We start from the raw sequence: 12,388 nt of genomic DNA, 5'->3' as shown, positions 1-12,388 counted from the left end.
AGCATGTGAATCTAAGCAGATACAACCATCAGAAATGCTTTTACGGTAAGTAATGCATTCTCATATATATATATATATATATATATATATATATATATATATATTATATAGAGAGAGAGAGAGATTCAAAATTCCAGACAAATCTCTCATAATAGGTGATGGGAACCTTCTCTCTTTTACTGACTGTCCTGAAAAAATGGACACAGTAACCCTAAAAGGTTATATAGAAAATAATTACATTTATTAATTCAATGTCAAAATAATTAAAACTTCGACACCCATAGTAACACAAAGCATATCATAACTCAATACAATTTCACACAAATTAATGAAAAATACATAAACATTTAACAATACAATAGACACAGTTGACAAAAAATTTAACTCCAACACTCAGTGTCCCTTTATTAAATTCCCAACATGTTTCTGTTCATAGCACCACGCTGGTAGAAGATTCATCAGGGGATGTCCTTTTGTGTACTTTTTGTTTCTTCAACACTTTGTGCTGTAGGTGACTCTCATTGCAGCCATTATAGTGATTGCTGGAGGATTAAGCACATTAACTGGTAGTCATGAAGTTTGTGACCACTGATTGACTATCTACTGTAAAGGTATATGTATGGCAGCCCGGTAATGATTGAATTAGTTGTTGCATCATTGAAGTCTGCATTCTCTTTTACATTGAAGCAGATAAAGGTACCATTCCCCTCTATCCGTGGTGTAGTCTGGTGTCATGTTAACTTCTTTTGTGTGAGTGAAGTGGTGCTAAGGTCTGTTGACCTTTGGTGCAGACTAAATGGGAAGTGAGTAAGCCAGTAGTGGAGGGGCATTTGAAATGGCATATGATCAGGGACACAAAGCTTGTAGGTGTTTGGTTATTTACTGACCTGTTGACTGGCCATGCTTATCCCTCTGGCCATTGCCATCTAGTTCCTGCCCCCCCCCACCCAAAAAACCTCCTCATGAGAACTCTTTGAGCTCTCTTTAACAAGCCTGATCATCAAACGTTGCACTCAAAGTGCCGGCCAGCATTTTCTCAAAGCAGTCTTCTGAGAGTTAAAGACCAAATTGGAGTTGTAAACGCTGTAGTAATGTAATGTAATGTGGTGTCATAAAAACTCATTTATAAGCACTATGTGTGTCCTTCACTGATGTCCGGTTAAAAACAAGCATTGTTTTGGCTTGTGTATAAGTATTAGGCTTTTGCCAGGTACTGCAATTTTGATGCCCAGGTAGTCGCACCATTTTGCACCTGCTACCATCAATAGTCGGTTAATACCACCACAGTAATGCCTGGCAAGCGCCTTTCCCATGCCTAAACAAAAGTCCAAACTATTGTCAATGCTTGTTTTTTAACCAGCAGCACTTTGCATGCCGTGACAGAGAAACTGCAAGCACCACAATGCAGTGTTGTCTAAAAAGCAAGGACTGGATGCAGGTTACTCTGGCATGGGTCAGTTGGTCACTGTTTTGCGAGTTTGTGCTGCATCATTGCGTGTGCCTTTTCCAGCACTCCCAAAAGTCTGCCTACTTTTAAAACCCCACATCACACACTCACTTGGCGGGCTGCCAAGGCTACTTCAAGTTGCTGAAGAAGCCAACTTCTAAGTGTGCCGATATAAGAATATAAAACTAACTTCAGTAACATGAAGGCTACTGTCGTTTTATGCAAGTCTGCAGCACTTCCAGAATTACCCTAATGCATGCAAATGTGACGCCCAGTGGATATTTGTGTAAATAACTAAACTCCTTGCATTCTACAGTAACAAAAAACAATTTATGTTCTTCCTAATAGACACGTTTTCCTTTTGTGTTTTTACAGCGCTCTGCCAGCCCTTCTGGACTCCGATGAGGTCAGTAAATTCCTCGGCACAAACCTCAAGTCTCGTGACGCAGTACGGGAATCACGTGCCAGGCCTTGCAGTACTCACATGCTCTTTTGCCTGGAGCGCTGCTAAAAAAGGCCGCGCAATTATTGTTTTCCACATACAAAAAGCGTAGGTTACCAAGTGGCAAGCAACATGGAGTCCGAGCATTTGTAATTGAAGTCGGCACAAACGTCTGACTGGAAGCGGCTCATTATGAGTGTTATGCAGTAATGGTAAAACGGGCGTTTCGGATTGCTGCCTGTTGTCACTCCACATAGTTCATTAAAAAAATGTTTTAAAAGCGCTTGCTGTGCAGTGGTGGGAGCGGTGCTCCTCTACCCCCCCCCCTAAGTTTTACTATTCCTAAAAATAAATCGTTCGGGAGTAGTTTACTTTTAAAATAAAAGTGTAGGAACTAGGAAGAAGATTAACCTTGCAATGCACTTGAACATTCCCTTAAACCACCTGTGTCTGTTTGGGCGTTGGATTGTGACGATGGGGTTTGTGGGGAATAGGGTCAGGTCAGCATGGAACATAGTTCCCCTACTTCTTTTTGTAAACTTCGACCACTGTAATACCACCTCCGTAAGTAGTGCTCACGGACTAGATGGAATTACCATATGTGGCAATTTCTTATATCCTCCAAGCAGTGCTAGGGAACGTCATGATGAGAGTAACGCAACTTCTTAAAGTGTTAGTAAATTACTGTTATCACATGCAGTAACAGTAATTCATTAATACCACCAGACTTCTAATTAGGCCCAAGGGTCTCGTTGCAAGCTTGGCGGTGCAATAAAAAAGTGGCGGTAATTCCATTGCTACCCCTTTTTTTGGATAGTAATGGAGTTGCTACCGTTATTACCGCATTGCTGAGCTCTGATTTTGACCTTGAAGTGAAGGATTTTCCTCACAGCATTAAAGGAAAAAAAGGCAGATTTACCATGCAGAATTACCACGCAGAATTACCACTCACAGGAAATCCACAGAAAATCCCCATTCAGTCCTGCAGACTCCAAAAATGGGAATTTACACTGCCATGCAGCCACTCGTATTCCTGTGATACCCCCATGGGAGCAAATTTTTTATTTTTTTTTTGCTCAAATTTCCAGTGCTATGCTGACGACACCCAACTCATTTTTAGGCTTCCCTCAGCCACCTAATCTCCTTCCCTCATCTCTGAATCTCTAATCGCCATTCAAACTTGGTGTGTCGCCAATGATCTTTGTTTAAATGCCAACAAGACTGAGATCCTCCTCATTGGTACACCCTCTCCATCCTTTCCCCTCACTCTCTGGCCGGCCTCCCTTGGCCCTCCTCCTTCTCCCACCTGCAAGGCTAAGAACCCCATGGTCATCTTTGATTCCACACTTTCCTTCTCTGCACACCTCTCTAAAAAGTCAAACTCCTTACTGCACCTCCTTAAAGGTACTCTTCCTTTCCTCTCCTTCCCTCACAAGCTCACTGTCTCCCAAGCTCTGATTCTCTCTAGGCTGGACTACTATAACAGCCTCTTTCTAAATCTACCTGCCTCCACTCTCCGCCCTTTACAACTAATCCAGAACAGGACTGTGAGACTTGTCCTTGGCCTCAAGCCCTGGGATCGTTTCTCTGCAGCTCTGAAATCCCTTCATTGGCTCCCAGTGGATGCAAGGATTACATTTAAAACCCGTTGCATTATCCACAATGCTTTCTGGGGCATGGGTCCAAAATACCTTCAACTATCCCTCCGTAAATACCTCCCCTCTCAAGCCCTTCGCTCCTCCACCTCTAACTCCCCCAGGATCAGTCGTTTTTCAAAGAAACAAGCTGGGGTAGATCTGTCTTCGGCTGGAGCCTCCCTTTGGAACTGCCTCCCTGCTACCTTGAAACTTGAGGAGAGCCATCTACGGTTCCTCAAGCTCCTCAAGACCTTCCTCTTCGCCTCTGCCTTTGCCCCTCCTCTCCCCTGCTGATCTGCTTTCTCTCTCTGCACTGTTGCACCTGGCCACCCTCTGTCCTTCGGGCCCAGGTACCTGCTCACCCTGCCACTCTCCTGGCCACCCCTTGCACTGGGGCCTGTATCTGTACCCATACAGTTCCCCCCAATTCTTCTTCTGCACTTATCAGATACACCGTACATGACTAACCTTGCACTTTGCCACTCTCAGGCTGCACTATCACTGTTTCTGATTACCTTATTTATTTACTAATTATTTATCTTGTTCTCTCCTATGCTCTGCACTTTCCAATTTCTCCCCCTCCCATGCACTTTCCCCATGCACTTGTGCATTCTCAATGTCACTGGGCCTAGTAAGATCGTTGTTTTTGTTTTATCCCCTGTGCCCCTCCCTTTGCCTGGTCACGCTCTGAAACACCTGTGTACGAGCGCAATATAACTAAAATATCATATCATATATCATAACAATTGGCAGTAAATCAGCCGATTTCCTGCCACACTCGTAATGAGGCCCAAAGTCTTTAGCATAATATCGACACTTTTGCTCTTCTCTTCCTCTAAGCACATACATTATTCTAATGATGATGTCCCAAAAATGTCTGCCTTCCACTGTACAACCCAAGGAAAGGTCTCTTTTCCATAACAAACCACGCGGCCGTAACGATTAAGTGATTCAAGAAGGAATGGCTAATCCCCCTCACTATTGTGAGTGGGGGTTTAGATTCTATTAAAGACAGAGAGGCGAGTACTATGCATTTACTTCTTTATCTTCTCGTCCAGCAACAAAAATTACTCTTTAAGTAAAAAATGTGTAAAACAAATTAAACCGTTTGTGTTAGCATGTTATGGAATTCCATAACGAGCTGGGTCTATGACCTCTGTAACAGCCAAGCACAGCCAGACCCTCTCCATAAAAGGCTGTGCCATTAGTTCCTCTTCCTCAGAATGAAAACATGTACTTGAAACAATCTCCATATCAAAGATTCAAGCAAGATGTAACCCAGGATCACTCTCCACTTCAGCTTTTGTCCTGCAACATTGTGCTTGAATATGAACGCTCTCCAAGAACCTTCATCTCATTCATCATTGATAGGCCAGGAAGCTTTTTTAGATACATGGCGTCCGCTCCTACATTGGCATCCGAGGGAAGATGCAAGAAAATCCAGTGGGTGGCAGATAATAATAACACTACAAACTGTATTCTCCTGACATCCAAACTGCATTAGGTAACCATAGCAACTACATGTATATTGTAGCCCTCCTGGGTACCCTGAGAAGGAGGGAACAGTATGACCCACTGGAGTATGATGTAGATTCTACATCAACTGTATGGAAAAACCATTGCCCTGTTTAAGGAGCATTAGCTCCCTGAAGGTGTTACGTGTTCCTAGGAAGGACTTTACAGAACGACATACCCATGGAACTTGTAACCAATAGGGCACCACTCACGTCCCCTCATAATTAAGATGGCCATGTGTAACGAATCGATACTTGGCGGACAAGCAAACTCAAAGCCAAGGCGTGATTGAAAAGAAATTACCCTAACCTGGACGGCCACTAGGACCTAGGTAGATCGTTTACAAGAATGTTGAGCTACCATTATCCAAACCAATTAATGTTCAAAGAAACACGAGTAAGAAAAGTTATTTTGTATAGGGTATGTAGGTATTCGACGAGCAACTTTGATTCCTGCTCTTAAGAAGACAGTGATCCGCACTCATAAGGAAGCACTTCTGTTTCTTTTGAGTGCCGACACGGTCTACACAGCCTGGGCACTACTTATGTTTCTGAAAAGGGCAATGTATTTTAGAAACAGTCTATTCAAACTTCAAGGTGCTGCTAATATAGCTATATGACATTTATAACATCTATAGTAATGGTTTTAAAATGTTTTAGCTCTTTATTTTTGTCTGATCTTATTATTGTTTTTATTGGGCCACCGTATTTGAAGTATTGTGTAAACTGATCTTATCTTAGGTTGTTTTACTGAGGATGTCCATTGATTCGGAAGTATTGACTCTTTTTTTAATGAAATTGCATTTTTTATATGTGTATAATAATGTTTTGTGTCGTTTAATTGATTTGTATATATCCGAATAGACTTGTTTGACCTGACCAGAAAAGAGAGGGATAGACCTTAATAGCCATTTCTATGCTACCCAGATGGGGTGGATTAAACTGAAAACCAGGATTAACATGTGTCCATGTAAGAGGATCACCTGTGTTGGGATAAATGAGCATTCTGGAAGGAACAAGTTGGCCATTGCAACAAACCTATCAATTGGAGTATTCCTCCTAGCATCATAAAAGGACACCTTTCATCCAATTATTAATCCTTAAGAGGAAACAATATTTTCCTGAACCCTAACATGAATGAAACTAGTTAAGCTGAAGCATGCCAACCTGAGAAGCAAGAAAACTCCTTGCACAGGCTGATCTTCAGCCCACCCCTTATTATCATCTTACATCCCTGCTAAGTAACATACCCATAGATGTTCCATGCATCTTCTGACAGGACAGCTCAAACAAATCCTCCCTTGTCAAAGTGAACACATCCCATATTGCCAAACAATCCCAGGAATAAGGGCCACATGATGAGGTGAGCACAACAGTATTCAGAGAAAACTCCCCTACGCATTGTGTTCACTACAGTGAAAGGGATGCGAAGCAAGCACCTCGGAGAATAAACACAGAAACCCAAGTACAGACAAGTTCCTAGGCATACTGGGTGAGAAACGAACCATCTACCTCCCGACATACAATGCTGAAACCAGGTAAGTGTGAAAAATTGCAAACCTGGAAGGAAAATACCTTATGACATGCTGAAGGGCAGCCTTCCCCTTTGCAACTACATTCCTTTAATTCAAACTATCCCAGGGGTGAAAATAACTGCCATCAATCTGGGAGGAAAGGAGGGAGGGATAATACTCACCTCTGTGTCGTTAATAGAATCTAATCCCCCATTCACGATAGTGAGGGGGATTAGCCATTCTATGTCAAGACCGGAGGCTTCATATTATGCAAGTTTAAAGCTATCTTGCAGACATTGGAATAAGTATTTCACTAGCAGAAGCTGAAAGAAGCGCCTGGGTGTTTGGCATCACTTGGGGAACAGGAGCTACCTCTGGAAAAGCGGGAGCTGTTGCATAACGTTCTTCAAATGTAATACCAATATGAGATGCAGCCTATAACTGTCAAATATATACACCCAATTACGTTTCAAATTCCTTCTAGATGTGTCCTAATGCTCATTCCCAAATCACAGAACTTATGTCCCAGAGGCATGTTTTCATTGAAACACTATACCCCATAAACCAAAGAGGATGGAAATACACGCAAAAGGATATACTGATAGAAATAGAACTATAGCAAGGCAACAAGAGTATAATAATAATTAATAATAATTTGGCATTTATATAGCGCTACGAACCCTCAGGTATCTGAGCGCTGCTTATTATTACCCACGGTGTGTGGTGCTCATTTATCGACCTAGGAAGGGTGAAAGGCTGAGTTTGGCCCTGGCGGGATTCGAACCTGCGTGCAGGCTCTGCACGGATGTCAAAGCGAGCGCTCTACTCGCTGTGCCACTTGACCGGCTTGACATATCTCCAGAGGAGCCATACCAGCACCCACAGGGAGGTGACTGAAGAGTAATAGACCCATCTATATGCACACATTCACTGAATCAATCCAGAGAAGCTAAATGGAAGGGATAACAAAACCTCCCGCCACCAATGTAGATGAAAAATCAGCAGACCGAGAAAAGTAACCTAAACCCTGTCCGCTAGGAACCTGGCCCACAAAAATATACCAATGGTATGCACCTCAACATATACATCTCTCACCATGGATAAGCACCACATTGATTATGGCATAAATGTCCCCCATTAATGCAAGTAGACACCAGACTGTTATAGACAGTTTTGTATGCCCCCATCGCCATGTAACTTGACGGGTATGATGATGTGCGCGTCTCAAATAGGTAATCCCTATGTTAGCATTCACCATTACCTGAATCTGTCCAGGTAAGTTAAAAGGGCATGACAAAGGGGAAGAAAAAACTATCCCATGAGGCTAAAGGAGACACTCTTACTCCCCCATGGCAGTGCTCAAAGCACTACAGACATAACACTGTATATAAACGAACGTGTGACTGTAGCTTCTAAAACAGAGCAAGCAGTTCCTTATCTTTTTGCTGTCAATTGCGAACCTCGAATAGTATGTCATTTTTATTTAAAGCTAAAAGAAAACAATATTCTTTAATCTCTATACGACAGGACCTGAAAGCCTATGAGCTGATTATGCTCCAGGAGACTTGAAGGCACCACATAGTGATAGTTATCACCAACACTCTGCAAGAAAAACAAGTTGCAGATCACCTGAACCAAAAGTGAAAATGCTCTGAGTAGACAATATGATAACCGTAACAACTTAGCCACTTATACTCACCAACATAGACATCCAAAACCAACCCTAGATTGCCCTTTATACCACATCAACCATTGCCAAATATTCAGCGTTTTATTACTGATGTGTTTAGAAAAACAAGAGGACAATAGAACTGCAACTCCTCTTCCTGGAGCACCTGGCTCTGCAGAGACTGTCAAAAGTATAGTAAAACAATCCAAACGGTGCCCATCATATCAACAGATGTGATCTGCCAAGCAGGCAGAAGATGAAACATCACCAGTACCAGCCACATCGGCCCATTATCAGCGTGGGTCAATCTGCCACACAGGCATGAGTGGAATCGATCCACTGTAAGGGCAGCAAGTGTGTCTCTGGTATAGGTGATTTAAAGGTTATTCAGACAAAACAGAGATGTTATACAACTCCCAAAATGACACACCCACAAATGTATGCAGTGTCATGTACTTGAGCAGAGTGCTGAACCCAAGCTAGGGTTGTGGGCCCCAAAGCTCCAAAGATCATTTAATACTTGCCCATGTATGTCTTCAGCGTAATGCACCCGAGAAGAGTGCAGGTCCCGAGCTGGGCCTGTCAACCCCACTGCTCTGTAGTCCATATAATATTTGCCCTTGAATGCATTCAGCGTAATGCACCCGAGCTGAGTGCAGGTCCCGAGCTGGGCCTGTCCACCCCACTGCTCCTTAGTCCATATAATACTTGCCCTTGAATGCATTCAGTGTAATGCACCCGAGCTGAGTGCACGTCCCAAGCTGGGCCTGTAAACCCCACTGCTCCATAGACCATATAATATTTGCCCTTGAATACATTCAGCGTAATGCACCCGAGTTGAGTGCAGGTCCCAAGCTGGGCTTGTAGACCCTACTTCTCCTTAGAACATATAATATTTGTCATTGAATGCATTCAGCGTATTCCCCCCGAGGAGAGCGCCAGTCCCGAACTGGGCCCATGGATCCCACAGCTCCTTAGACCATATAATATTTCCCCATCTTATTTGTAGTATTTGCGAGCAGCAAAATACAGCTTGTGTTTCAAGGGCAAAGACAACTCACCAAGCAGGTGGACAGGTCATGTAGCCATTTTATGCAACCCCCCCCCCATATTGCTTGTAGTAAAATAAATGCTAAAATAACATAACATGCTCAGCTAAGTAAGCAACTAGCTGTAACCAGTCTCGAACTCACAATGCCCAGTATTGTCCTGCATACAAGTCAGGAACGTTACCCCTGAACTACCATCGTATCTTTCACAACATGCAAAAGGAACAGTAGAGGGGCTTAGAGGGGAAGGCGTTCAGGGAACTGAATGAGGGAGTCCAATTGATATCTTGGGCACAGAGAAAAATATGCGCCAGGAAAGGGAGGGGGTTAATTAACAGCAAGGCAAGACTTCAGCAGTACAAAACGTGTGCCAGTTTAAATGGCTCGTTGGGGAATATTTGTTTAACTGAAGAGTCAAGGTTATATTAAATGGCTTGACAGAGCAGGAGCTGGGTATGAAAGTCACAATTGTACCAGCTGTACCACAGAGAGATGACGTTTAGGAGAGGGGAAAAGACTGGGCATATTAAACGGTTCCAGAACGACGTAACTCATTTACATTTCCCTCAGAGTTCCCAGCTACTGAGACTCCAAACACCCTGCGCTGGAAAAACAAGACATGCTCCACAGTTGAACTCTGCTTGACCCTCAGTGGGGCCACATCCCACCAGAGTCTACGCTCGTTAGAGAGGGACTCTAAACACTGCGCTCAGGCCTACGAAGAAACCTGTGCACAAACTTAAGTTAAAATGCCTTTTTAATGAAAGCAAACGGCGCAGCGAACTGCTTTACCACACAGAATGAAAACAGTTAAACACAGGTGTAACAAGACATTACAGAAACGATGAGTACTTATCCGCTGTGACGAGCAGCAAAGAAGAAGGAAGAGGGACTAATGGTACAGCCTTTTATGGAGTGGGTCTGGCTGTTATTGGCTGTTACTGAGGTCGTGAACCCAGTTCGTTATGGAACTCCATAACATGCTATCATAAAACTATTTAATTTGTTTTACACATTTTTTACATAAAGTGTAATTTTTCTTTGCTGCTGGACCAGTAGAGAAAGAAGTAAATGCATAATATGAAGCAGTGGAGTAACTTTGCTGAAAATGTTGGGGGGGGCATGAAATCCGAAGAAAAAGTGCCTCAGCAAATTGAATGGGGACCAAATGGTGTGCCATGAAAGTTGGGGGGGGGGACAAACACCCCTGTCCGCCCCTAAAATTACACCCATGATATGAAGCCTCCGGTCTTGACATAGAATTGGGTTACAAGTATATTCTGAAACTCAGTTCTGCTTTTAGGACATGCCATACTTTTTAAACATTAACCGTAACCTCTTTTTAGCACACCTTGCAAAATTTGAAAAATTCACCAAAAGGGGCATTTTAGGACAGAGTGAGCACTGTTGAAATGCTCTGAAAGGGACAAAGGAGAATCCTAGAAAGAAATGGAGTGGGCTTGATTTCGATTTCAGCATGTTGCTTATGAGTGGCGCCATTTTCTTAACAGTCTGTCTGCCTGACGGCTTCGGGTCTTGAAGGTGAAACGCAGGTAAAATTAGTAACTGCTGAATTGAAGGAAGTTCTCCAGATAGCGGCCGTATTGGTCTTGCTGGCATTGAACGGGCAAGTAAACAGACTTGCAAATGTAGGTCTTATATGTTTTTCATTCAGCAATCACTTCCTGCTGGAATGCGGCAGCAGCCCAGGTTTCCCATGTCCCTGATGCCAACTCTGAAAAGAGAGAAAAGGACCCTGGAAAGAAAGTGGCAAGGGGATAAAAGTGAGGAAAACAAAAACAACTGGAAACAGAAGGATAATATATATAGAGATAGGATAAGGACGGCCAAAAATAATTTCTTCAATGAAGAAATTGAAAAAGCCGCTAACAAAACAAACAAACTTTTTAACATCCTGAAGAACATTGAAAAACCAGAAAACCTTACACCGCCTTTTCAACCTACTGAGGAGGATTGTAAACTGGTACTAAAGGCTTTCGCAGCTAAAATTGACAAAGCTAGGTGCAACATAATAAAAGCCAGAGAAGCGGCACCGTGGTCAACTACACCAATGGAGGACATCTCCAGGCCGAGTGGGGCTCTCTTCACTTTTGAGAAAGTGTCGGAAGCCAAATTGCTAGAAGCTCTCTTTCAAATGAACCCCACACCGTGCGCAGAAAATATTCTGCCCTCTAGTATTATCCTGCAACATAAAGAACTCTTCGCCCCAATCCTACTAGAACTGGTTAATGCCTCTTTCAGCGAAGGCGTGGTTCCGAAGGATTTAAAAAAGGTCACCATTACCCCATTAATAAAGAAGGCGGGCTTAGACCCTAAGACCCGGCCAATCTTCGCCCTATAACCAACTCAAACTTTGTACTCAAAGTTCTAGATAAATTAGCCACACAACAACTGCAACTGTATGTGGAAGAACAAAATGCTCTTCACCAACAGCAATCAGGTTTCAGAGCATCCCACAGCACCGAAACGGCGATGTTAGATCTCCAAAACTACATGCTGGGGCTGGTCGATGGCAACAAAATAGGGATGCTAATGCTGCTTGACTTGAGCGCAGCTTTTGATCTAGTTGATCACCAGCTTCTCATCAAAGCCCTTAAAGAAAACGTTGGTTGCTCAGAAGAAGCTATAAAGTGGCTGATTTCCTTTCTCTCAGACCGCCAGGCGCGGATTCACTGGAGTAATACGTTCTCAGACTCCTGCCCTATACTCTTCGGGGTCCCACAGGGGGCAAGCCTGTCCCCCATGCTCTTCAATATATACATGCGGGCACTGTGTAGCATCCCGGTCAAGGCCGGGGTGTTTTTTACAAACTACGCAGACGACACACAGCTCATTGTTGAGCTGAGTGGAGACCATGAGGAAGATAGTGCATCAATAGGGAAGATATATGCCATGACAGATGAATGGATGCAATCCAATTAGATGTGCCTAAACAACGCAAAAACTTAACTGATGACTTTCAGCTCTAATCGGCAGCTATCCAATCTAGGAGGCGAATATAATTTTTTTAAGATAAAGGACGCCATTATAAAAGTTTCGGCTCAGGTCAAAACTTTGGGTATGATGGTTAATAAAGAGGTTAATTCTGAAGCACA

At 43.2% G+C, this 12,388-nt stretch overlaps 1 protein-coding gene across 2 annotated transcripts in view; it reads left to right on the top strand.

Annotated features, from left to right (window-relative positions):
* Window positions 1-12,388, top strand: part of TMEM87A (transmembrane protein 87A) — a 522,872-nt gene that overhangs the window by 496,953 nt on the left and 13,531 nt on the right. For both annotated transcript variants that reach the window (XM_069638821.1, XM_069638819.1), the window contains exon 19: window positions 1,823-1,853. In XM_069638821.1, the coding sequence (XP_069494922.1) occupies window positions 1,823-1,853 (31 nt within the window). The remainder of the gene's footprint in view (window positions 1-1,822; window positions 1,854-12,388) is intronic.

The sequence above is a fragment of the Ambystoma mexicanum genome, chromosome 14 (genome assembly GCF_040938575.1).
Source record: "Ambystoma mexicanum isolate Mex_15411 chromosome 14, UKY_AmexF1_1, whole genome shotgun sequence".
Lineage (NCBI taxonomy): Eukaryota > Metazoa > Chordata > Amphibia > Caudata > Ambystomatidae > Ambystoma > Ambystoma mexicanum.
The sequence above is the reverse complement of the archived record's forward strand: the minus strand, read 5'-3'. Positions and strand labels throughout refer to the sequence as shown.